Consider the following 26,335-nt stretch of genomic DNA (forward strand, 5'->3'; position numbering starts at 1 on the left):
CAGAATGTCGTCCAAGTAAGGTACTACTGCAATGCCCCTTGGTCTTAGCACCGCTAGAAGGGACCCTAGTACCTTTGTGAAAATCCTTGGAGCAGTGGCTAATCCGAACGGAAGTGCCACAAACTGGTAATGCTTGTCCAGGAATGCGAACCTTAGGAACCGATGATGTTCCTTGTGGATAGGAATATGCAGATACGCATCCTTTAAATCCACCGTGGTCATGAATTGACCTTCCTGGATGGAAGGAAGAATTGTTCGAATGGTTTCCATTTTGAACGATGGAACCTTGAGAAACTTGTTTAGGATCTTGAGATCTAAGATTGGTCTGAACGTTCCCTCTTTTTTGGGAACTACGAGCAGATTGGAGTAGAACCCCATCCCTTGTTCTCCTAATGGAACAGGATGAATCACTCCCATCTTTAACAGGTCTTCTACACAATGCAAGAATGCCTGTTTTTTTATGTGGTCTGAAGACAATTGAGACCTGTGGAACCTCCCCCTTGGGGGAAGCCTCTTGAATTCCAGAAGATAACCTTGGGAGACTATTTCTAGCGCCCAAGGATCCAGAACATCTCTTGCCCAAGCCTGAGCGAAGAGAGAGAGTCTGCCCCCCACCAGATCCGGTCCCGGATCGGGGGCCAACATCTCATGCTGTCTTGGTAGCAGTGGCAGGTTTCTTGGCCTGCTTTCCTTTGTTCCAGCCTTGCATTGGTCTCCAGGCTGGCTTGGCTTGAGAAGTATTACCCTCCTGCTTAGAGGACGTAGCACTTGGGGCTGGTCCGTTTCTGCGAAAGGGACGAAAATTAGGTTTATTTTTGGCCTTGAAAGACCTATCCTGAGGAAGGGCGTGGCCCTTGCCCCCAGTGATATCAGAGATAATCTCTTTCAAGTCAGGGCCAAACAGCGTTTTCCCCTTGAAAGGAATGTTAAGCAATTTGTTCTTGGAAGACGCATCCGCTGACCAAGATTTTAACCAAAGCGCTCTGCGCGCCACAATAGCAAACCCAGAATTTTTCGCCGCTAACCTAGCCAATTGCAAAGTGGCGTCTAGGGTGAAAGAATTAGCCAATTTGAGAGCACGAATTCTGTCCATAATCTCCTCATAAGAAGAAGAATTATTATTGATCGCCTTTTCTAGCTCATCGAACCAGAAACACGCGGCTGTAGTGACAGGAACAATGCATGAAATTGGTTGTAGAAGGTAACCTTGCTGAACAAACATCTTTTTAAGCAAACCTTCTAATTTTTTATCCATAGGATCTTTGAAAGCACAACTATCTTCTATGGGTATAGTGGTGCGTTTGTTTAGAGTAGAAACCGCCCCCTCGACCTTGGGGACTGTCTGCCATAAGTCCTTTCTGGGGTCGACCATAGGAAACAATTTTTTAAATATGGGGGGAGGGACGAAAGGTATACCGGGCCTTTCCCATTCTTTATTTACAATGTCCGCCACCCGCTTGGGTATAGGAAAAGCTTCGGGGGGCCCCGGGACCTCTAGGAACTTGTCCATTTTACATAGTTTCTCTGGAATGACCAAATTCTCACAATCATCCAGAGTGGATAACACCTCCTTAAGCAGAGCGCGGAGATGTTCCAACTTAAATTTAAATGTAATCACATCAGGTTCAGCTTGTTGAGAAATTTTCCCTGAATCTGAAATTTCTCCCTCAGGCAAAACCTCCCTGGCCCCCTCAGACTGGTGTAGGGGCCCTTCAGAACCAATATCATCAGCGTCCTCATGCTCTTCAGTATTTTCTAAAACAGAGCAGTCGCGCTTTCGCTGATAAGTGGGCATTTTGGCTAAAATGTTTTTGATAGAATTATCCATTACAGCCGTTAATTGTTGCATAGTAAGGAGTATTGGCGCGCTAGATGTACTAGGGGCCCACCTGTGTGGGCAAGACTGGTGTAGACGAAGGAGGGGATGATGCAGTACCATGCTTACTCCCCTCACTTGAGGAATCATCTTGGGCATCATTTTCTCTAAATTTTGTGTCACATAAATCACATCTATTAAAATGAGAAGGAACCTTGGCTTCCCCACATTCAGAACACAGTCTATCTGGTAGTTCAGACATGTTAAACAGGCATAAACTTGATAACAAAGTACAAAAAACGTTTTAAAATAAAACCGTTACTGTCACTTTAAATTTTAAACTGAACACACTTTATTACTGCAATTGCGAAAAAGTATGAAGGAATTGTTAAAAATTCACCAAAATTTCACCACAGTGTGTTAAAGCCTTAAAAGTATTGCACAACAAATTTGGAAGCTTTAACCCTTAAAATAACGGAACCGGAGCCGTTTTTATATTTAACCCCTTTACAGTCCCTGGTATCTGCTTTGCTGAGACCCAACCAAGCCCAAAGGGGAATACGATACCAAATGACGCCTTCAGAAAGTCTTTTCTATGTATCAGAGCTCCTCACACATGCATCTGCATGTCATGCTTCTCAAAAACAAGTGCGCAATACAGGCGCGAAAATGAGACTCTGCCTATGATTAGGGAAAGCCCCTAGAGAATAAGGTGTCCAATACAGTGCCTGACGGTTATTTTACAAAATTCCCAAGATTAAAATAATTCCTCAAGGCTATTGAGTATAAAATATGTTTATATATAAATCGATTTAGCCCAGAAAATGTCTACAGTCTTAAAAAGCCCTTGTGAAGCCCTTTTTTTCTGTCTGTAATAAAAATGGCTTACCGGATCCCATAGGGAAAATGACAGCTTCCAGCATTACATCGTCTTGTTAGAATGTGTCATACCTCAAGCAGCAAAAGTCTGCTCACTGTTCCCCCAACTGAAGTTAATTCCTCTCAACAGTCCTGTGTGGAAACAGCCATCGATTTTAGTAACGGTTGCTAAAATCATTTTCCTCTTACAAACAGAAATCTTCATCTCTTTTCTGTTTCAGAGTAAATAGTACATACCAGCACTATTTTAAAATAACAAACTCTTGATTGAATAATAAAAACTACAGTTAAACACTAAAAAACTCTAAGCCATCTCCGTGGAGATGTTGCCTGTACAACGGCAAAGAGAATGACTGGGGAAGGCGGAGCCTAGGAGGGATCATGTGACCAGCTTTGCTGGGCTCTTTGCCATTTCCTGTTGGGGAAGAGAATATCCCCACAAGTAAGGATGACGCCGTGGACCGGACACACCTATGTTGGAGAAATATGCTCTTTATAATTTATAGACATATCAGTGCAAGTGGGACACATTCTAAGAGGGGGTTCCACAATGGCTTCTAAACACATTAAACAAGGATTTTCCTTAGTGTCAGACATGTTAAACAGGCTAGTAATGAAACAAGCAAGCTTGGAAAACACTTTATGCAAAGTAAATAATACTTAGAAAAAAATGGTACTGTGCCTTTAAGAGAAAAAAAGCTGCACAAACTCTGCAAAACAGTGTAAAAAAGCAGTAAACTCAACAAAATGTTTACAGTAGCATCATAAAGCCTTAGTAACTTTGCACAGCTATGCAAATAAACAATTAACCCCTTAATGTAAAAACCGGATTGACAAAACGTCAAAAAACGCTAAAAAACTTTCAGCACCTTGCCACAGCTCTGCTGTGGCGCCTACCTGCCCTTTATGAAGAATTTATGGGGGAAAAAACTTCTTTACAGCCCTCAAACACAGCAGGACCCTCTGGAGAAGCATCTGGATGTCTCTGAGGAAAAGAAACTGCGCAACTAAGGCGCGAAAATAGGTCCCTCCCACCTCACTCGATGTCATGGGGCCTAAAAGAAACACAACAGAGTGTTTCCTAAACTAGCCATGTGGGTTAATAACCCTTAAACAAGCCACAAAGACCCTCAAAAAAACGTTATTGCAATAATAATAAAAAACGTTTTTCCTTATCAGTGTCACCAGTAACTAATGAGCCATTTGTGCAAGCTGGGATTCTTACTAAGTCTCTGAATACAGCTTACCCTTCCCTCATGGGGATATTGTCAGCCTTTTCTAGAATTAACACAGTCTGTCTAGAAAAAATTAGACTGAACATACCTCAAAGCAGGTTAGCCTGCAAACTGTTCCCCCAACTGAAGTTTTCCTGTACTCTTCAGTCCTTGTGAGAACAGCAGTGGATTTTAGTTACAAAGTGCTAAAATCATCATCCTCCCTGCAGAAATCTTCATCTCTTTTCTGCCAGAGAGTAAATAGTACACACCGGTACCATTTAAAATAACAAACTTTTGCTTGAGAAAATAAAAATTAACATTTTTGTCACCACACTCACTTTACCCTTCCTAGCAGTTAAGCAGGCAAAGAGAATGACGGGGGGGCGGAGCTAAGGGAGGAGCTATATAGACAGCTCTGCTGTGGGTGCTCTCTTTGCCATGGATGAATCAGTGGACTCGATACATCTTACAAGAGACATATGTATAATTGCAAAAATTATGAGAGAAAAAGGATGTATTCTCTTAGAGTGAAAAAATAAATAAATAAAAATAAAAATGTAAATAAAGTGTATATGTGATCCAAACTAAAAATCTCTCTGTGGGAAAGTGGATCTTCTTACGTGATGACTTGTATTACTGTACTTGTTACCTGTAAAACATATAACACAATGGTGCAATATTGCTAAAAACAATAAAGAGCAAATAGAATAAGGCTTACCAAACTGTTGACGCGTAATTTTTGAAATTATACATATTTTTTATATTTTTTGAGTTTCACTTTTTTGGTCACAGTTTTAATTTTTTATTACATTTTTTATTAATTTTAAAAGTTTTTTTACATTTTTGGAGAATTTTTGTATTCTTTGGATTTTTTGGATATTTATCACCATTCACTATTATCATCACCCACTGGAACTAATCACTACTGGAACATTTCTTTATTTGAGACAAATTTGAATTTGTAACTTTACACTCGTGACTTTATTATTCATTTATTGGAACCATAGAAGATTAATTTACTCTAGAGGTGCACCCTAGACAGTTATTGAGACAAGTATAACAGTATTATTTGTGATTTAATTTATATTACTTTTTGTGATTTATTTTATATTGTATTTTATGTATGGTGCTTCTTGTACTGCGCATTGCACACACTCATTGGTTTTAACATATCCTTTTAAAGTATTTTATATTAAATAACATTTTATATTAAATTACTGTTTTAACCACAACCTTCTGGTGCTCTTTACACATCTGTTTAAGTATATTGAATAGCTGCGGTCACTGTTGGATCAAGTAGAAGGACTTAAGTACATAGATTTGTGCCGCTATTTATTTCATCACTTTTGTGAGTAGATATATGTTGTTTATATCTCTGTATTTAATAAATTCACTTTAATCCGGGATGCGCTATGTTTAAATGTTTTTAGTAAAATAAACTGGGGAGAACATGACAAAACAGTTAAAATCATAGGTAAAGTTCCCTCTGGAGCCACCGGGAACTGCTAGTCTAGATCAGAAAAAAGCAGCAGCAGTCGCAGAACCTGCCAATTACTGAATGTGCAGCATTTGCAGCTCCCAAGCTCTTTTGTGAGAATTAAACACAGAGTTGTATGACGAGTAGATACTGTTCAGAGTCATTTTTGCATTATTAAGGGCAATCTGCAGGATTGTGCGACTGACGCTGCGGATTGGCTCTTCATCTGTTTCCTGCTTGGGACGACTGGCACTGCGGATTGGCTCTTTATCTGTTTCCTGCTTGGGACGAATGGCGCTGCGGATTGGCTCTTCATCTGTTTCCTGCTTGGGACCAGCAGTTTTCTGTGCCTACAGAGTGAGACTTGCTTACCCCTTTGCCAGCAGGTTCAACGGTAACAAATTAGAGCGCACTATTTTTGCATCACTTAAAGAACACATTTTTAAACATTTTCTTTGTTTCATGTATTTCAGTTCTTTTGACAATTTCCTGTTCTGAATAAATGTTCTCTTGTCCCTCTCCATCAGTTCTCCTTATTATCCAGTGACTATTAGTAGGTGACACAATTCTTGCACTATTAGTCTCAACTCAAATTTAAACAACTTCTCTTTAAAATGATTTTAGAAAAAAAAAAAAACATTTTCAACAAGTTAATTTTAAATGCTGCGCTTCAGTGTGAGAAAAAGTACAATGTCCCTTTAAAGAAAACTAAATTTTAGTAATGACAAAGACTTTTTCACTTAAAGGGGCATGAAATTGAAAAAATGTCATGCATGATTCAGATAGAGCAAACAATTTGCTTTGTTCTTTAGATATCCTGTGTTAAAAAGCATACCTAGGTAGACTCGAGAGTTGGGATCTAGCTGCTGATTGGTGGCTGCACAATATATATCTTATCATTGGTTTAAAAATGTCTTCAACTAGCTCACAGTAGTGCATTGCTGCTCTTTCAATAAAGGATACCAAGAAAATTAAGCAAATTGGTAATAGAAGTAAATTGGAAAGGTGTTTAGAATTGTATGTTCTGTCTGCATCACAAAAGAAAACCATTTTGGGCTTCCTGTTCCTTTAAGTTTCAAAGGGAACACAAAAGTCAAAATTAGACTCCCATGATTCAGACAGAGCAGCAATTCTAAACAACTTCCAAATTCACTTCCGTTATAAAAATGCGCACAATCTTTTATATGCACACTTTATGAGGTGCCAGTGCGCACTGAGCATGTGCAAGAATTCACAGCATATACATATATGCATGTGGAATTGGCTGATGGCTGTCACATGATACAAGTAACTGAATTATGATTATAAAATTCAACTGTATTCAATGGTCCTTTAAAGGGACATAAAAGCCCTATTACACTTCTGAGCAATTGCTGTTATAGGGCGTGATTACAAGTGGCACGCTAAGTCCTGAAGTTAACTCTCATCAGACAAATTCTTGCACTAACTTTTTCATTTCAACTAGTAATACACGCGCTAACATACACACACACACACACACATATATATATATATATATATATATATATATATATATATATATATATATATATAAACAAATATACACACACATATAAATATATATATATATATATATATATATATAATATTTTCAAAATAGGACTGCACTCGCTGGGTTTAAGCATAAAACTTATTTTATTGTGGTAACGTTTCGGAGTCCACAGACTCCTTCCTCAGACCAGTACAAACATGCAAGTGAACATAGTGCCTTATATATACACAATAAGCCCCACCCATCTAACAATATCTGTGTGAATTGCGCCAAAAAAGTGGTTGTCATGGTGATGACCCCCTCAACCAAACAATATTGCCATACTACTAAGCTAAAACAATAGTAAAATATATAGAGCAGAAATACAAACATATCATTATAGCAATGTATATCCCTGTAGACCAACATTTGCAGTATCAGGTTACACTGTGTTAACAATAATTCAGCACGAGATTCATGTTACAAAGTCACATTAAGCATGGAAAAATTGAGTCACAATAATCTATCCCTAATTTACAGCTAGTTGGTTACTTATATGAGTCTGTATGTGTCCATAATTGAGGTTATTACACAGTCACCATATCACATATTATTTAAATAAGCGTTACCCAAAATTGGAGAATCCTAGTAAATCTATGCTACTGCTATTGTAAACGCATCATGTTTATCAGGTCATAACAGATCCTAATTATTGCTGATAACCCTAGCAGACACCTCTGTATAGGAACATACCTTATGTAAAAATGCCAGTATCCCCAGTCTGACTAGTGGTCTGCCAAATAGATGTGTTGCTGTCAAGTGCCAAGTTAGGAGACGCTGAGCAGTGAACTCCGGCGTCTGTGGTGTACTTCCTCAAACCGCATGGCTAATTAGCATATGCGGCTGACGTCACCCGGCTTGCGCTACTGCTTGTAGTCATGGTAACCGCGGTGCGTTTGTACAGCTTCAAGCCCTGACAGTGTTATCAGAGTGATGTGAACACATTAGTGAGTGTTAAGTGGCCATGTAACAATAAAGCAGTAGCTCACCCAATGTCATAAGAACGGTTACAACAGATGTAAAAGGGCAAGGTATTAAGGCTTCCTCCGGTAGGGAATAATTTACATACTGCACAACTTATAGTGCATAGTTGAAGTGTATTGTCACCCATATAGCTATTGTGGGGTAGTTGCTAAGGCTCTAGTAGTTAATCCCTTGTTAGGTTACAGCAGCTGTGATGGCAAATGGGTCATATGAGAAACTCAAAAAACAAAAATGTACATAAAGATAAAACTAAATGTAAATACAAATACAACTAAAACTTCCACTAGAAGCAACACAACATGGTCCTACACATTATGGTATCCCCCATACCTCATCAGATAAGGTAGCATATCATATTGTTACTCCAATTTTAAGCATATATCTGATACAGACTAGCACAATGAGTATATATCTCAGGATACTTGTTAGCATAACATTTGTTTAACAGTATTACCTCCTTGTGTCTGGATACCATTGTGTCCATATAGCTGAACCTCAAGTAATATCATTGGTTCACTATTCATAATTGGCAATCAAGGAAGGGCATGTAATCTAGTTTAGTTTTGGTCCATATATAAGTCATTATAAGGTGTTACCTCCTTTTATAAGGTGGTGGTATTATAGTGGTCATAGAATTCCATTCATGATGGTGACAGGTGACTCCATGGAGAAATGAGAGTTATATTCATACTAGGTTCGGGGAGGTGTCATGGTACCCTAACATGATCCAAGTGCCCTTCATTCTCATGTTTAAACCACCTGTGAAAAGGCAACAGTAGAGACTCATGAGTGGCAAGGATGCCTAATCCAGTGTGTATCACATTATGTAACATGAAACACACTGGTTAGTATTCCAACCCTCATGTCTAGTCAAGATCAGGGTGGTCCATCTTAGTGTGTCTCCCAGAGCTAAAAGTGACTATCCCTGGTTGGATATCAAGCTCTATCAAGTGTCCCACTATAGCGGGTGATTCACCACGGGTGAATCCTCACAAGTATGGGATCAGTGGTATTTAACCACTCCACACTGTTATCAGAGGAAGCAATGCCAATCGTTAGACATATTTAGGCCCTTAGGATGTAGGGTACCAAGTCTGTGTATCCACCTCGTTTCACACTGAAGTAAGGCTTTGTCCCTGTCACCTCCTCGTTTAAGTGGTGGAACGTGGTCAATCAAGACGAATCTTAGGTCTGTTACCTTATGTTTGGCCATAAGGAAATGGCGTGCCACGGGTTGGTCCGATACCCCTTTGTCCAGGGCACTCCTTATGGCTGATCTGTGGTTCGCCATCCTGAGTCTTGCGTTGTCCGTCGTTTTTCCTACATAAAATAGGCCACAACAACAGCTGAGCAGATAAATAACATGAGAGGTTGTACAGGTAATGAAATGTCTTATTGTATATTTCTGGGTTGTGTGTGGATGTCTGAAGACTTTACACAGGATCATCCCACTGCATGTTGTGCATCCCAGACACCTGTAGCAACCCTTTTTCTTAGTCTTTAGCCATTGTTGTTTATTATAGCACTGCTGGGGGTCTGTGGACATGAGCAGGTCTCTTAGGCTCCTTCCCCGTCTGTAACCCATGATGGGAGGATCCATATGCTTAAATGGTAGGGTATGGTCTGTAGTTAAGATCTCCCATCTCTTCCTGATATTATCAGCCATCTTGTCCTTTCCTTTGTTGAAGGTCGTGGTGAAAACCATCCTGTCTCTCTTTGGCTGCTCCCGTTGGTCTACCGGATTCATTCCATGAGTGACCACCTCAGCAATAACATTTTGTATGAGTTCCATACTGTAGCCCCTTTGTAAGAACTTTTCAGTCATCATATTTAATTGTGTTTCACGATTGCTGGCTTCAGTATTGTTTCTTAACACTCTAATCATTTGTGACTTTATAATTGCTTTTCTGGTGTGGGGAGGGTGGTTACTGGATGCTTCGAGTATTGAATTCCGGTCAGTTGGTTTAGTGTACAGAGTTCTGAGTAATGTGCCTTGTTTTTTGTAAATCCTAAGGTCTAGAAAGTCAATGTAATTCCCATCGTATTTAAGTTCAAATTTGATTGGGGTCTCAAGCGCATTTATGTGCGAGACCCAATCCACCAGAGCGTCTTTTGTGCCATGCCATATGAAAAAGACATCGTCAATGTACCTTTTGTAGTGTTTCACTGTGTCGATATTATAGATGTCAATGGTTTCACGTTCAAACTGTTCCATATACAAGTTGGCATATGACGGGGCCATGTTCGATCCCATGGCTGTCCCTGTCAATTGCTGGTAAAATGTGTTTTCAAAACGGAAATAATTCAAGGTTAAGCATTTTTCCAATAGGTCCAGGATCAGAGAGATAGGTGGTCCCACGTATGGGAATCGTGTCATATATATATATATATACAGGGAGTGCAGAATTATTAGGCAAATTAGTATTTTGACCACATCATCCTCTTTATGCATGTTGTCTTACTCCAAGCTGTATAGGCTCGAAAGCCTACTACCAATTAAGCATATTAGGTGATGTGCATCTCTGTAATGAGAAGGGGTGTGGTCTAATGACATCAACACCCTATATCAGGTGTGCATAATTATTAGGCAACTTCCTTTCCTTTGGCAAAATGGGTCAAAAGAAGGACTTGACAGGCTCAGAAAAGTCAAAAATAGTGAGATATCTTGCAGAGGGATGCAGCACTCTTAAAATTTCAAAGCTTCTGAAGCGTGATCATCGAACAATCAAGCGTTTCATTCAAAATAGTCAACAGGGTCGCAAGAAGCGTGTGGAAAAACCAAGGCGCAAAATAACTGCCCATGAACTGAGAAAAGTCAAGCGTGCAGCTGCCAAGATGCCACTTGCCACCAGTTTGGCCATATTTCAGAGCTGCAACATCACTGGAGTGCCCAAAAGCACAAGGTGTGCAATACTCAGAGACATGGCCAAGGTAAGAAAGGCTGAAAGACGACCACCACTGAACAAGACACACAAGCTGAAACGTCAAGACTGGGCCAAGAAATATCTCAAGACTGATTTTTCTAAGGTTTTATGGACTGATGAAATGAGAGTGAGTCTTGATGGGCCAGATGGATGGGCTCGTGGCTGGATTGGTAAAGGGCAGAGAGCTCCAGTCCGACTCAGACGCCAGCAAGGTGGAGGTGGAGTACTGGTTTGGGCTGGTATCATCAAAGATGAGCTTGTGGGGCCTTTTCGGGTTGAGGATGGAGTCAAGCTCAACTCCCAGTCCTACTGCCAGTTTCTGGAAGACACCTTCTTCAAGCAGTGGTACAGGAAGAAGTCTGCATCCTTCAAGAAAAACATGATTTTCATGCAGGACAATGCTCCATCACACGCGTCCAAGTACTCCACAGCGTGGCTGGCAAGAAAGGGTATAAAAGAAGAAAATCTAATGACATGGCCTCCTTGTTTACCTGATCTGAACCCCATTGAGAACCTGTGGTCCATCATCAAATGTGAGATTTACAAGGAGGGAAAACAGTACACCTCTCTGAACAGTGTCTGGGAGGCTGTGGTTGCTGCTGCACGCAATGTTGATGGTGAACAGATCAAAACACTGACAGAATCCATGGATGGCAGGCTTTTGAGTGTCCTTGCAAAGAAAGGTGGCTATATTGGTCACTGATTTATTTTTGTTGTTTTTTTGAATGTCAGAAATGTATATTTGTGAATGTTGAGATGTTATATTGGTTTCACTGGTAAAAATAAATAATTGAAATGGGTATATATTTGTTTTTTGTTAAGTTGCCTAATAATTATGCACAGTAATAGTCACCTGCACACACAGATATCCCCCTAAAATAGCTATAACTAAAAACAAACTAAAAACTACTTCCAAAACTATTCAGCTTTGATATTAATGAGTTTTTTGGGTTCATTGAGAACATGGTTGTTGTTCAATAATAAAATTAATCCTCAAAAATACAACTTGCCTAATAATTCTGCACTCCCTGTATACACATATATATATATATATATATATATATATATATATACACACACACACACACATATATATATACACACTGCACATACATATATACACACACACACACACACACATATATATATACACACACACACACACTGAAGCAAAAAGAAGATATACTAAATGATTTGCTCTGTGAGTTATACAAAGCCATGCTGCTTGAGCACAGAGTATTGCAGAACATCTTCAATAATAACCTGTCTTGGCCTCTCCTTGACTTTCTCAAATCAAGGTAAATATTTGTAGCTCTGCAGTGCTGGAGGTTGCTGGAACAGGCCAACAAGGAATCTCCCTGGGAATAAAGGTACAGAAAGGTTACGTATTAGACAGAAAGGCATCAGTGATTTGCCTCCTCAGCAGCTTTGCAGATATATATTAAACAGACAATGAAGTCATTTTAAATCAAAATCACAAATGAATCACTGCGTTTTGTACCTTTTTTTTGTGCATGTTGGCTGAAATGGATGTCTTTCAAAAGAACTGAAATAAGGGGCAGTCTGCAGACGCTTACATACAAGGTAATCACTAAGGTAAAAAGTATATTAATATAACTGAGATACGGAGCAGTCTGCAGAGGCTAAGATACAGGGTAATCACGAGGTGAAAAGTATATTAATATAACTGAGATAAGGAGCAGTCTGCAGAGGCTTAGATACAAGGTAATCACAGAGGTAAAAAGTATATTAATATAACTGAGATAAGGGGGCAGTCTGCAGAGGCTTACATACAGGGTAATCACCGAGGTAAAAAGTATATTTATATAACTGAGATAAGGAGCAGTCTGCTGAGGCTTAGATACAAGGTAATCACAGAGGTAAAAAGTATATTAATATAACTGAGATAAGGGATCAGTCTGCAGAGGCTTAGATACAAGGTAATCACAGAGGTAAAAAATATATTAATATAACTGAAATAAGGGGGCAGTCTGCAGAGGCGTAGATACAAGGTAATCACAGAGGTAAAAATTATATTAATATAACTGAGATAAGGAGAAGTCTGCAGAGGCTTAGATACAAGGTAATCACAGAGGTAAAAAGTATATTAATATAACTGAGATAAGGAGCAGTCTGCAGAGGCTTAGATACAAGGTAATCACATAGGTAAAAAGTGTATTAATATAACTGAGATAAGGGAGCAGTCTGCAGAGGCTTAGATACAAGATAATCACAGAGGTAAAAAGTGTATTAATGTAACTGAGATAAGGAACAGTCTGCAGAGGGTTAGATACACGGTAATCACAGAGGTAAAAAGTGTATTAATATAACTGAGATAAGGAGCAGTCTGCATAGGCTTAGATACAAGGTAATCACAGAGGTAAAAAGTATATTAATATAACTGAGAAAAGGGGCAGTCTGCAGAGGCTTAGATACAAGGTAATCACAGAGGTAAAAAGTATATTAATATAACTGAGATAAGGGGCAGTCTGCAGAGGCTTAGATACAAGGTATACACAGAGGTAAAAAGTATATTAATATAACAGATAAGAAGCAGTCTGCAGAGAGTTAGATACAAGAAAATCACAGAGGTAAAAAGTATATTAATATAACTGAGATAAGGGGCAGTCTGCAGAGGCTTAGATACAAGGTAATCACAGAGGAAAAAAGTATATTAATATAACTGAGATAAGGGGCAGTCTGCAGAGGCTTAGATACAAGACAATCACAGGGGTAAAAAGTATATTAATATAAATGAGATAAGGGAGCAGTCTGCAGAGGGTTAGATACAAGGTATACACAGAGGTAAAAAGTATATTAATATAACTGAGATAAGGAGCAGTCTGCAGAGGATTAGATACAAGTTAATCACAGAGGTAAAAAGTATATTAATATAACTGAGATAAGGGGGCAGTCTGCAGAGGCTTAGATACAAGGTAATCACAGAGGTAAAAAGTATATTAATAGAACTGAGAAAAGGAGCAGTCTGCAGAGGGTTAGATACAGGGTAATCACAGAGGTAAAAAGTATATTAATATAACTGAGATAAGGGGCAGTCTGCAGAGGCTTAGATACAAGGTAATCACAGAGGTAAAAACTTTATTAATATAAATGAGATAAGGGGCAGTCTGCATAGGCTTAGATACAAGGTAATCACAGAGGTAAAAAGTATATTAATATAACTGAGATAAGGGGCAGTCTGCAGAGGGTTAGATACAGGGTAATCACAGAGGTAAAAAGTATATTAATATAACTGAGATAAGGGGCAGTCTGCAGAGGCTTAGATACAAGGTAATCACAGAGGTAAAAACTTTATTAATATAAATGAGATAAGGGGCAGTCTGCATAGGCTTAGATACAAGGTAATCACAGAGGTAAAAAGTATATTAATATAACTGAGATAAGGGGCAGTCTGCAGAGGCTTAGATACAAGGTAATCACAGAGGTAAAAAGTATATTAATATAACTGAGATAAGGAGCAGTCTGCAGAGGGTTAGATACAAGGTAATCACAGAGGTAAAAAGTTTATTAATATAACGGAGATAAGGGGCAGTCTGCAGAGGCTTAGATACAAGGTAATCACAGAGGTAAAAAGTTTATTATTTTAACTAAGATAAGGGGCAGTCTGCAGAGGCTTAGATACAAGGTAATCACAGAGGTAAAAAGTATATTAATATAACTGAGATAAGGAGCAGTCTGCAGATGGTTAGATACAAGTTAATCACAGAGGTAAAAAGTATATTAATATAACTGAGATAAGGGGCAGTCTGCAGAGGCTTAGATACAAGGTAATCACAGAGGTAAAAAGTATATTAATATAAATGAGATAAGGGAGCAGTCTGCAGAGGGTTAGATACAAGGTATACACAGAGGTAAAAAGTATATTAATATAACTGAGATAAGGAGCAGTCTGCAGAGGGTTAGATACAAGGTAATCACACAGGTAAACAGTATATTAATATAACTGAGATAATGAGCAGTCTGCAGAGGATTAGATACAAGTTAATCACAGAGGTAAAAAGTATATTAATATAACTGAGATAAGGGGCAGTCTGCAGAGGTTTAGATACAAGGTAATCACAGAGGTAAAACGTATATTAATATAACTGAGATAAGGAGCAGTCTGCAGAGAGTTAGATACAAGATAATCACAGAGGTAAAAAGTATATTAATATAACTGAGATAAGGGGCAATCTGCAGAGGCTTAGATACAAGGTCATCACATAGGTAAAAAGTATATTAATATAACTAAGATAAGGAGCAGTCTGCAGAGGGTTAGCTACAAGGTAATCACAGAGGTAAAAAGTGTATTAATATAACTGAGATAAGGAGCAGTCTGCAGAGGCTTAGATACAGGGTAACCACAGAGGTGAAAAGTATATTAATATAACTGAGATAAGGAGCAGTCTGCCGAGGCTTAGATACAAGGTAATCACAGAGGTAAAAAGTATATTTATATAACTGAGATAAGGAGCAGTCTGCAGAGGCTTAGATACAAGGTAATCACAGAGGTAAAAAGTGTATTACTATAACTGTGTTGGTTGTGCAAAACTGGGGAATGGCTAATAAAGGGATTAGCTCTCTTTTTAAACAATAACAATTTTCAGAGATACTGGGGCACATTTATCAAGCTCCATATGGAGCGTGAGGCCTCTTTAATGTGCAGTGTTTTATCTTATCATTTCTGCTGAGGCCTCTAAGTAAGTGGTGGGTGAGTTTGACAACACAATGACTGTGGCAAGTCTGGTCTATTGCATTAAAAAACCCAGATTTGCTCCTCCCCACAAGGCAAGCAGTGGGTGGAGATTGTTACTGAAAAACAGCTGCAGCAAACAAAGTGATAAGTTGTTCAAAACATTTTTAAACTTACCAAGTATGTTAATTTATTGTAAGAGGAATCAAATCATTACAAAGTGTTTACTGTCCCTTTAAGCATGTGTTCCAGGCACCCTCTTGCATCAATCCCTAGTAAACCAGTGATTGGTGTCTATATGAGTATGCAGCTCCTGATTGGCTCAATAACTATGACTTATTCAGAAGCCTATGGGGTAGATTTATTAAAGGGACACTAAATGCTAAATACATTTCATGCACCTCCCTCTAATCATGGGTGCTGTCATTGTGGAACCTAGTTTACACTGGGGTATGTGAAGTAGAGTTACTGCACATGCGCAAACACATCAGCACTGGAATGTAGTGAAAGCTAGGTTTCAACATGGCGGCCACCCATGACTAGAGGTGGGCAGGAAATAACCTTGATATAGTGCTTAGAGAATATTTTTAGTGTTTAAGTTCCCTTTAAGTTCCATATGCGGCTTTTCCAGCTATGTGGAGCAGATTGGCACAAGTGAGTGAGCTGCCACATATTTATGAAGCAAAAACTGCATCTTCTTTCCTCTTCGCCAACTCAGAAGTGGTGAGATCAGTCACCCCAACACTCGCTCATTCTGGGTGACTGACCTTCCCTGCTCTAGGGCATGCGCCGGATCAGGGGGCGGCATCGCATAAGAATCCTCTTGTGCAAATGATACATCACACGCGGCGACTGCAGACGGACAGGTTCACTGCAGGGAGGGTAAATTTACCCCTAAACTTCAGCGTTTGTTATTTTGTAATCTTCACAACTAAGTCTCTGCAGATAGAACAGTGACTGGGTTTATATCAGGCAGGAGAGCACTTACTGGTTCCTGAGGGTGACATAATATTTGTGGGTTTATATCAGGCAGGAGAGCACTTACTGGTTCCTGAGGGTGACATAATATTTGTGGGTTTATATCAGACAGGAGAGCACTTACTGGTTCCTGAGAGTGACATAATATTTGTGGGTTTATATCAGGCAGGAGAGCACTTACTGGTTCCTGAGGGTGACATAATATTTGTGGGTTTATATCAGGCAGGAGAGCACTTACTGGTTCCTGAGGGTGACATAATATTTGTGGGTTTATATCAGACAGGAGAGCACTTACTGGTTCCTGAGGGTGACATAATATTTGTGGGTTTATATCAGGCAGGAGAGCACTTACTGGTTCCTGAGGGTGACATAATATTTGTGGGTTTATATCAGGCAGGAGAGCACTTACTGGTTCCTGAGGGTGACATAATATTTGTGGGTTTATATCAGGCAGGAGAGCACTTACTGGTTCCTGAGGGTGACATAATATTTGTGGGTTTATATCAGACAGGAGAGCACTTACTGGTTCCTGAGGGTGACATAATATTTGTGGGTTTATATCAGGCAGGAGAGCACTTACTGGTTCCTGAGGGTGACATATTTGTGGGTTTATATCAGGCAGGAGAGCACTTACTGGTTCCTGAGGGTGACATAATATTTGTGGGTTTATATCAGGCAGGAGAGCACTTACTGGTTCCTGAGGGTGACATAATATTTGTGGGTTTATATCAGGCAGGAGAGCACTTACTGGTTCCTGAGGGTGACATAATATTTGTGGGTTTATATCAGACAGGAGAGCACTTACTGGTTCCTGAGGGTGACATATTTGTGGGTTTATATCAGGCAGGAGAGCACTTACTGGTTCCTGAGGGTGACATAATATTTGTGGGTTTATATCAGGCAGGAGAGCACTTACTGGTTCCTGAGGGTGACATAATATTTGTGGGTTTATATCAGGCAGGAGAGCACTTACTGGTTCCTGAGGGTGACATAATATTTGTGGGTTTATATCAGACAGGAGAGCACTTACTGGTTCCTGAGGGTGACATAATATTTGTGGGTTTATATCAGACAGGAGAGCACTTACTGGTTCCTGAGGGTGACATAATATTTGTGGGTTTATATCAGGCAGGAGAGCACTTACTAGTTCCTGAGGGTGACATAATATTTGTGGGTTTATATCAGACAGGAGAGCACTTACTGGTTCTCGAGGGTGACATAATATTTGTGGGTTTATATCAGGCAGGAGAGCACTTACTGGTTCCTGAGGGTGACATAATATTTGCGTTTCATCCCTTCGCTCCTTTACGTATCCAAAATCTGCTTGTGTCCAAAATTCCTTCTGAGCAGCCCCAATGCTCTTCACCCTGCAGAATAACAAAACGATTTAACCATTAACTGCCCAGCTATTTCCCACCCATATGTTCAGCTGTTTTGGGGGTTTTAGATGTTGCTCACATTTAAAGGGACATAAAACCCCAAATGTTTCTTTCATGATTCGGTTTTAAAAAGCTTTCAAACGTACTTCTATTACCAAATGGTCTTTGTTTTCTTGCTATCCTTTATTGAAAATCAGTCTGCAGTACTATATGGCTGCAGTTTTGCAACAATGTTATACATTAGCAAGCACTATTTTCTGTCAGTTCTCCAGACAAGTGCACGCTACCTATCTAGGTATGCCTTCAACAAAGAATAATAAGTGAACAAAGCAAATTTGATAATAGAAGTAAAGTGGAAACTCTGTCTGAATCATGAAAGAAACATTTTGGGTTTCATGTCCCTTTAATTTCTTCTGTAGGTCATTTTCCAGTGAGAAACCCACACTTATATATTATTTTTTTGAACAGAACCAGACGATTTAAACTGCACCATTATTTTATGTATTTATCATGTGAGAACTGAACTACAAAAGGTGTAAAATAAAGGAATTTAGTTTTTAATAAATAAAGTGTGTGTGGTTTTGTTTTAGACTCCGCTGTATGAAGAAGAAGGGGTCACCTCATATACATTAGGGTCTTTGGGTACAGTTATTTATCTGTGCTTTTACTTTTTATCCCAAGCGGCCGATTGCCTTGTTTTGGGGGTTTACACGGATAAACAGAGATGAGATTAAGGGGTTTGACTAGTTTCCCCCCTCCTCATCCAGTTCCCTTTAAGTTCCCTGCAGCAGCTCAGCCACCTTGTTAATGCCCTTAAAGGGATATGAGCCCCATACATTTTCTTATGTGATTCAGACAGAGCATACAATTTAATGTTAAAGAGATACCTAGGTAGGCATCTGCAGCACTGCATGGCAGAAAATAGTGCTGCCATATAGTGCTCTTGCTAATGGATAATGTTCTTGCAAAACTGCTGCTTCATAGTGCCCCAGACACATGCATGCTCTTGAACTTACGTCACTACTTTTCAACAAAAGATTCCAAGAGAACAAAAAAAATTGCAAATTTGATAATAGAAGTAAATTAGAAAGTTGTTTAGCCCTTTGAGTACCAACGACGGCTCTGAGCCGTCGCAAATTGTCCCAGTCAGGTGCTGACAACGGCTCATAGCCGTCGCTAGCACTCACCCACCTTAAGGGCAATCTGGGGGCTCCCACCTACACCCACCCCATCGATCTGGCCTAAATAGTGAGAAGCATCGATGGGGCTTCACGATTTGCGCGCAACTTTATTTAAAATTAACAATGGACAATATAGGGAAATGGGGGCATGCTGCTTAGGAGCAGCTACAGATCCCCAAGACCCACCGTTGGAAAGGTAATCGCCTAACCTTTCCAACGGTATAAGTCTTGGGGATCTGGAAAGAAAAGTAAAAAATAAATATATTTAAAAAAAGTAAAAAAAAAAAAATCCAGCTTAGCACCCAGGTGGGAAATGGCTTAGCAGCTAAAGGGTTAAAAGCACATGCTCTGTCTGAATCATGAAAGAAAAAAATTGGGTTTCATGCCCCTTTAAGTGAAGGGGGTAGTACAATCAGCTCAGTGTTTGTAAGTCACATTGTGCAGATGACGACCACATTATCATTCCTCTGATTTTCAGACTCCTAACCAAGCCCCAAAGTTTTAGGAGAATACCGTCAGATACCTACTCCAGCTTGCTGCAGTTTGTGTAAAGGGTCTTTTCATATGCAAAGGAAGGGGGAGGGGGGGAGAGTCTTATTTCCCACTTGCAGTGGGCTTTCCAGCTACCTTTTCAACAGAGCTCAACTGAGAGCTTCTAAGTAACGGCTAGATTACGAGTTTTGCGGTAAATGTGGCTCGGTACTAACTTGCAAATTATTTCCACCGCTCACCTCCCTATATCGCTGCTATTACAGGTTTTCATAAACCCGGCGTTAGCAGGCAATATGTGAGCATTGAGCAAAATTGAGCTCCATACCGCACTCCAATACCAGCGCTGCTTTGAGTTGGTTTTACGTGCTCGTGCACGATTTCCCCATAGACTAAAAAAAAGCCTAACACCTGCAATAAAGGAGCGTAAAGCTCCGTAACGCAGCCCCATTGATTCCTATGGGGAAAGAAAGTTATGTTTAACACCCTAACATAAACCCCAAGTCTAAACACCCCTAATCTGCTGCCCCGGAAATCGCCGACACCTACATTACACTTATTAACCCCTAATCTGCCGCCCCCGACATCGCAGCCACCTACATAACACTTATTAACCCCTAATCTGCCGTCTCCAATGTCACCGCCACCCACCTACACTTACTAACCCCTAATCTGCTGCCCCAATGTCTTCGCCACCTACCTAAATTTAATAACCCCTAATCTGCCGCCCCCAACGTCGCCACCACTATACTAAAGTTATAAACCCCTAAACCTAACCCTAACCCTAACACCCACTAACTTTAATATAATTAAAATAAATCTAAATAAAAATTACTATCATTAACTAAATAATTCCTATTTAAAACTAAATACTTACCTGTTAAATAAACCCTAAGCTAGCTACAATATAACTAATAGTTACATTGTATCTATCTTAGGTTTTATTTTTAAGGGCCATTGGCAGTTTAGTGTAGGCTAGGTTTTTTTTTATTTTGGTGGGGCTTTTTTATTTTGATAGGGCTATTAGATTAGGTGTAATTAGTTTAAATATTTGATCATTTATTTTTTATTTTGTGTAATTTAGCGTTTTGTTTTTCTTTGTAATTTAGTTAATTGTATTTAATTGATGTAATTTATTTAACTGTAGTGTAAGGTTAGGTGTTAGTGTAAGACAGGTTAGGTTTTATTTTACAGGTAAATTTGTATTTATTTTAGCTAGGTAGTTAGTAAATAGTTAATAACTATTTACTAACTAGTCTACCTAGTTAAAATAAATACAAAACTTAGCTGTGAAATAAAAATAAAACCTAAGATAGCTACAATGTAACTATTAGTTATATTGTAGCTAGCTTAGGTTTTATTTTACAGGTAAGTATTTAGTTTTAAATAGGATTTAGTTAATGATATTATTTTTTATTTAGATTGATTTTAATTATATTGAAGTTAGGGGTGTTAGGGTTAGGAGTTAATAACTTTAGTATAGTGGCGGCGATGTTAGGGACAGCAGATTAGGGGTTAATAATATTTAACTAGCTGGAGTGCGGCGGTTTAGGGGTTAATACGTTTATTATAGTGGCAGCGATGTCCGTAGCGGCAGATTAGGGGCTAATAATTTTATTTTAGTGTTTGCAATGCGGGAGGGCCTCGGTTTAGCGGTTAATAGGTAGTTCATGGGTGTTAGTGTACTTTTTAGCACTTTAGTTATGAGTTTTATGTTACGGCATTGTAGCATAAAACCCATAACTACTGACTTTCAGTTTACGATATGGATCTTGTAGTTATAGGCTGTACCGCTCACTTTTTGGCCTCACAGGCAAGTTCGTAATACCGGCGCAAGGGAAGTCCCATTGAAAAAGGACTTTTGGAAAGCTGCGGTACTTACGTTTCTTTACGGCCAAAAAAGTGTGCGGGACAGCTAAACCTGCAAGACTCGTAATACCAGCGGTAGTGAAAAAGAGCCATAACGCTGTTTTTTTCACTCATACTGCAAAACTCGTAATCTAGCCATAAGTTTTAAAACAGTTTTATACTGGATTTTTATTTCAGTATCTGTGCATCTTATTCCTTATAGTAGGGTCTATTACATGCAGTTATATGAAAATGAGTGTATACTGTCCCTTTAAATTGGAAAATCTATAAACTGCTGAGAATTTGATGAAAATGCTTATAGTTCAAGTGAATGTCAATTTTGATGAATTAGTGCCCGGTTTTTAATAATCCTATTAAAAACAAGGGCACTTTAATTCATCAAAATTGACATTTCACTCAATTTCTTCAAAAACTTACCTTTTAATCCTGGCAGCCGCTCCAGCGATTCCCTCGGCCGTCAGAAGACTCTGCAGAAATCAGAAATGACGGATCCGGCTTCCTCCAATCACGGCTTCCCCGGGGGAATCTTTGCCTGATGCAATGCCGTTATTGGAGGAAGCCGGATTCGTCATTTTGGACCCTCGAAGACGGCTTGCGATGGGCGGAGGAAGTGCTGGCGCTGCTGCCAGCATTAAAAGGTAAGTTTTTGAAGAAAACAATGAAATATTAATTTTGATGAATTAAAGTGCCCTTGTTTTTAATAGGATTATTAAAAACCAGGCACTAATTCATCAAAATTGACCTTCACTTTCAGTGGAATTGCTAGAATTCAACTTTTAGTGTAATGTAGCAAATAGGGAGAGTACATGGGACAAAATGATATTTTGTGTTACCTTTAACTGAAAATATAACACTGCTATAAACACTGTTGCAAATACTGCTGTCAGATGGCTATAGACACGTGAACACTCCTGAGCTAGAATTGGAAAGTTGTGTAAAATGTCATACTGCTGCACAGAGGACACTCAGAGAGCTGCCCCTGGCTTACGTGACGTAAAATGACTCTGACGTAAGGCACGCTGGCTCTCCGCACAAGCACAGTAGATTGAATGCATGGGGCATACCCTAAGTATTTATGCACCTTAAATACCGATAGTTTTTACTAGATTTATAAAGAACTTGAGGTGCCACTAAATAGTGTTAACTAAACAGTGTGACACCTGATGAAATAGTCTGTGTACTGTGACACGCGTTGCAATACAATTAGGTTTTACATTTACCTTAAAGGGACAGTATACTGTAAAATTGGGTTTCCCATAATGTGTTGCTTTACCAGCTGCAGAGTATAAAATGTATGAGGCATTGCTCTTTTATGTTTCTTTTGCAAATTAAATAGCTGGATTTGTTCTTCAAAACCACAACCCATGAAAATAGGCTAAGCTTGTAGAGGGATCAGATATCCTTAATATCACTCAAATGCTTCATTTTCTTATCTCTGTCACTTAGGAAGAATAATTGAAAATAAACATTTTAGAACTTTGTGGCTTCTACTCTCCACTGGGAGTGACATTTCTTCTGCTGGCTGTGTCAATAGCCTATACTTAAAGGGACAGTATACACTCATTTTCATATAACTGCATGTAATAGACACTACTATAAAAAAATAAGATGCAGATACTGATATAAAAATCCAGTATAAAACTGTTTAAAAACTTACTTAGAAGCTCTCAGTTTAGCTCTGTTGAAAAGGTTGTTGGAAAGCCCACTGCAAGTGGTAAATAAGACACTCCCCCCTCCCCCTTCATTTGCATATGAAAAGATCCTTTACATAAACAGGAGCAAGCTGGAGTAGGTAGCTGACGGTATTCTCACAAAACTTTGGGGCTTGGTTAGGAGTCTGAAAATCAGAGCAATGTTATTTAAAAATAAGCAAAACTATACATTTAAAAAAAAAAAAAACTTTATGGGCTTTATAAATAGATAATCTACAAAACATTTATGCAAAGAAAAAATGAGTGCATAATGGCCCTTTAAGTATAGAAACATTTGGTATAGGTTGGGATATTACAGGCAAAATCAGCTATGTCAAGTGCCAAAATCAAGGCAAAGGTGGAATTTGTTAACAAATTAATACACTCCAGCAGGTAAAATAGATCATTGGGAACAAATTAAATGGGGGGGGGGGGGGTTTAGAGTAAACAGCCCCTTTAAGTGTTGTGCTCCACACCTATTCTATTTGATGAAAGTGTTTGGTAAGTGATCTATTGGTTGCCCTCGGTAATGAGCTATTATTTAGTGGGAATATAACTTGTACGGTTGCTGCTATTATACAGCATTAAAGGGAACCTTGATTAGATCACACCCTCACTGTAGTTTATTATCCTGATAACAAATAGAAGGATTTGCTCACAGGACGACAAATAACTGGGAAGCAGCTAATTTGCCCAGAACATCTGAACTGACATCTGCTAAGATGCTGTAAACCCTGTGAGTATTTCCCATTTGGTATTACACTATTGTGCTCTCTCTTTGGGTTTGTACCACCTCTTACAACAAGCATTTTGCTATTACAAGTATATTGCACAAGTGCTTATATTTAACAATACAATGCACTTTTCAGTTTGACTATTAAATGTGTCGTAAATACATCTAATCCTATAAAATATAGAATATTGTAGCTCACTGAGAGGCTGTAAAACTTACCAACCAAAGTCCACATGGTCACAAACTGGGAAGCTAAACCGGTTCTCCTCGCTGCATGAAGACTCATAACCCCAGCACGACTCCAGCTTTGTCAGTTCTTTCTACAAAACAAGCACATTCTTATTTCTGGTATGTTGGTTACTAGACTTGTGCACTGGTATTACTCAGAACATTCGGTTCGGCCAAATATTGGTTTTGGATTTGTTACTGTTATGTCTAAAGGGAACAACAAATTTAGAATGAATTTTAACAAAAGTCTTACATTAAAAAAATTCAAACCTATCTTTTTAATGCCAACAGGACACATAGGGGTCAATTACATTCCTTTATAAAAAGTTTATCTAATGATTTTTCTAGAAAATTCACCATTAAAGTCTACGGGGATTTTTGTAATTACATAATTTAATAAGCTTTTCTGAAGCAGTGTTCCCCACGGCTAATTTTGCCAGTCCGGTGGCATTGCCAAGTTCTGCTATTTAAAGCACAAATTAATTGCATAATTTAATGTATTTAATGATAATTTGCTAATTTAAGATTAATACTGGCTATAATTTTAGCCAGGTGGTCAGTAAAATCAGCCAGGTGGTGCCCCCGTTAAAAAGATCCTGGGGATAACACTGTAAAGGATTGCGATCTAATTGTTGCAGCCTACCTCTGGACCTCCTGACTTTGCATTTGCATCTGACCCTTTTTAGTCAAAGTGACTGACAATGGCTGAGCGTCCCCTAGTCTCCCAGCTTCCTGTGGCAGGTTAAGGCTTGATTGGACAAGTCTATATGACTAAAAGCAAGATTTATTGCCTGTCTGCCCTAAACATCAGTTGTTAGTTATACTAAGGTAGGATTGGACAGGGGACACTGACACATGATTGGTCAGACCCCCTGTACATCATTACAAACTAATAAGATGATTAGACAAAAATATATAGCTCATTTCCTGCTTCCCTGCCCCTAAATGCTCCTTTTTTGGTGGCAAACGATAGGAAAGAACAAATATTTTTGGTTAAAGGGACAATAAACCCAATTTTTTTCTTTCATGATTCAGATAGAGCAGCAATTTTAAGCAACTTTATAATTTACTCCTATTATCAATTTTTCATGGTTCTCTTGCTATCTTTATTTAAAAATCCATGGTGCTGAACCTAAAATGGGCTGGCTGCTAAGATTTGCATTCCTGCTTTTAAAGTAAAGATAGCAAGAGAACAAAAAAAATTGATAATAGGAGTAAATTAGAAAGTTGCCTAAAATTGCATGCTCTATCTGAATCATGAAAGAACAAATTTGGGTTCAGTGTCCCTTTAAGCAGTCATCCATTTTTGTTTGTTTCATCATACAATGAATCACCAAATTGGCATAAATTTGGACAAATCTGTTTTTTCGGAAGCCTGAGTGCAGATCTCTCTATTGGTTACCACTCAAAACTATTAAACATTTATATAAAATATCAAAACTTCCTGTGCAAATTCTGTAATGGGTTCATGGAAGACAAAATTAAACTTTCATGGTTCAGATGTAACGTGCGTTTGTAAAAACTTTCTAATTTGCTTTTATCATCAAATCTTCCATGAGAGCATACTGAGGTAGATTTTTAAAAAGTGTGCACGTCTTGAGCACTGTATTTATAAAATTGCTGCAAACACTGGTGCCATATAGTGCTTACAAGACATATACACTCCTGAGTCTACTTCAGTATGCTCATGGAGAGGAGGTAGGTTTAACAAAGGATAGATAGATAGATAGATATATATATATATATATATATATATATATATATATATATATATATAATTAGAGCGAGGTGTACATTTGATAAATCATTAATATCAATAAGTCAGTTGAAAAGGTTTTTATAATTTCATGCTCTGAGTCATTAAATTTCACTTAAAGTGTATTGATAAAAATTTGAATTACAGTTAGTTTATTGTGTAGTCATAAAAAAGGACATGAAAGTCAAAATACAAATTTCATGATTTAGATACAGAATGTTCTTTTAAGACACTTTTAATTTACTTCTATAACCAAATGTATTTTGTTATCTTTGTATCCTTTGTTGCAAAACAGGTAGGAAGGCTCAGGAGCATCAATGCACAGCTTGGAGCTAGCTGTTGATTGGTGGCAACAAATATGTGTCTCTTGTCATTGGCTCATCAGATGTGCTCAGCTATGTCCTAGTAGTGCACTGTTACTCTAGAGATGACTCTGCAAGGGTTAAACACTGTTATATTCATGTAGTAGTGCAATAATAAAATGCTCTA

The 26,335-nt window shown here is 38.7% G+C and overlaps 1 protein-coding gene across 2 annotated transcripts in view; it reads right to left on the bottom strand.

Moving 5' to 3' along the window:
- EOGT (EGF domain specific O-linked N-acetylglucosamine transferase) overlaps positions 1–26,335 on the bottom strand; it is a 198,417-nt gene that overhangs the window by 164,388 nt on the left and 7,694 nt on the right. For both annotated transcript variants that reach the window (XM_053720694.1, XM_053720693.1), the window contains exons 3-5: positions 24,082–24,182; positions 17,779–17,887; positions 12,113–12,207 (exon numbers count right to left, since the gene is read on the bottom strand). In XM_053720694.1, the coding sequence (XP_053576669.1) occupies positions 12,113–12,207; positions 17,779–17,887; positions 24,082–24,182 (305 nt within the window). The remainder of the gene's footprint in view (positions 1–12,112; positions 12,208–17,778; positions 17,888–24,081; positions 24,183–26,335) is intronic.

This window comes from Bombina bombina, chromosome 7 (assembly GCF_027579735.1).
Source record: "Bombina bombina isolate aBomBom1 chromosome 7, aBomBom1.pri, whole genome shotgun sequence".
NCBI lineage: Eukaryota > Metazoa > Chordata > Amphibia > Anura > Bombinatoridae > Bombina > Bombina bombina.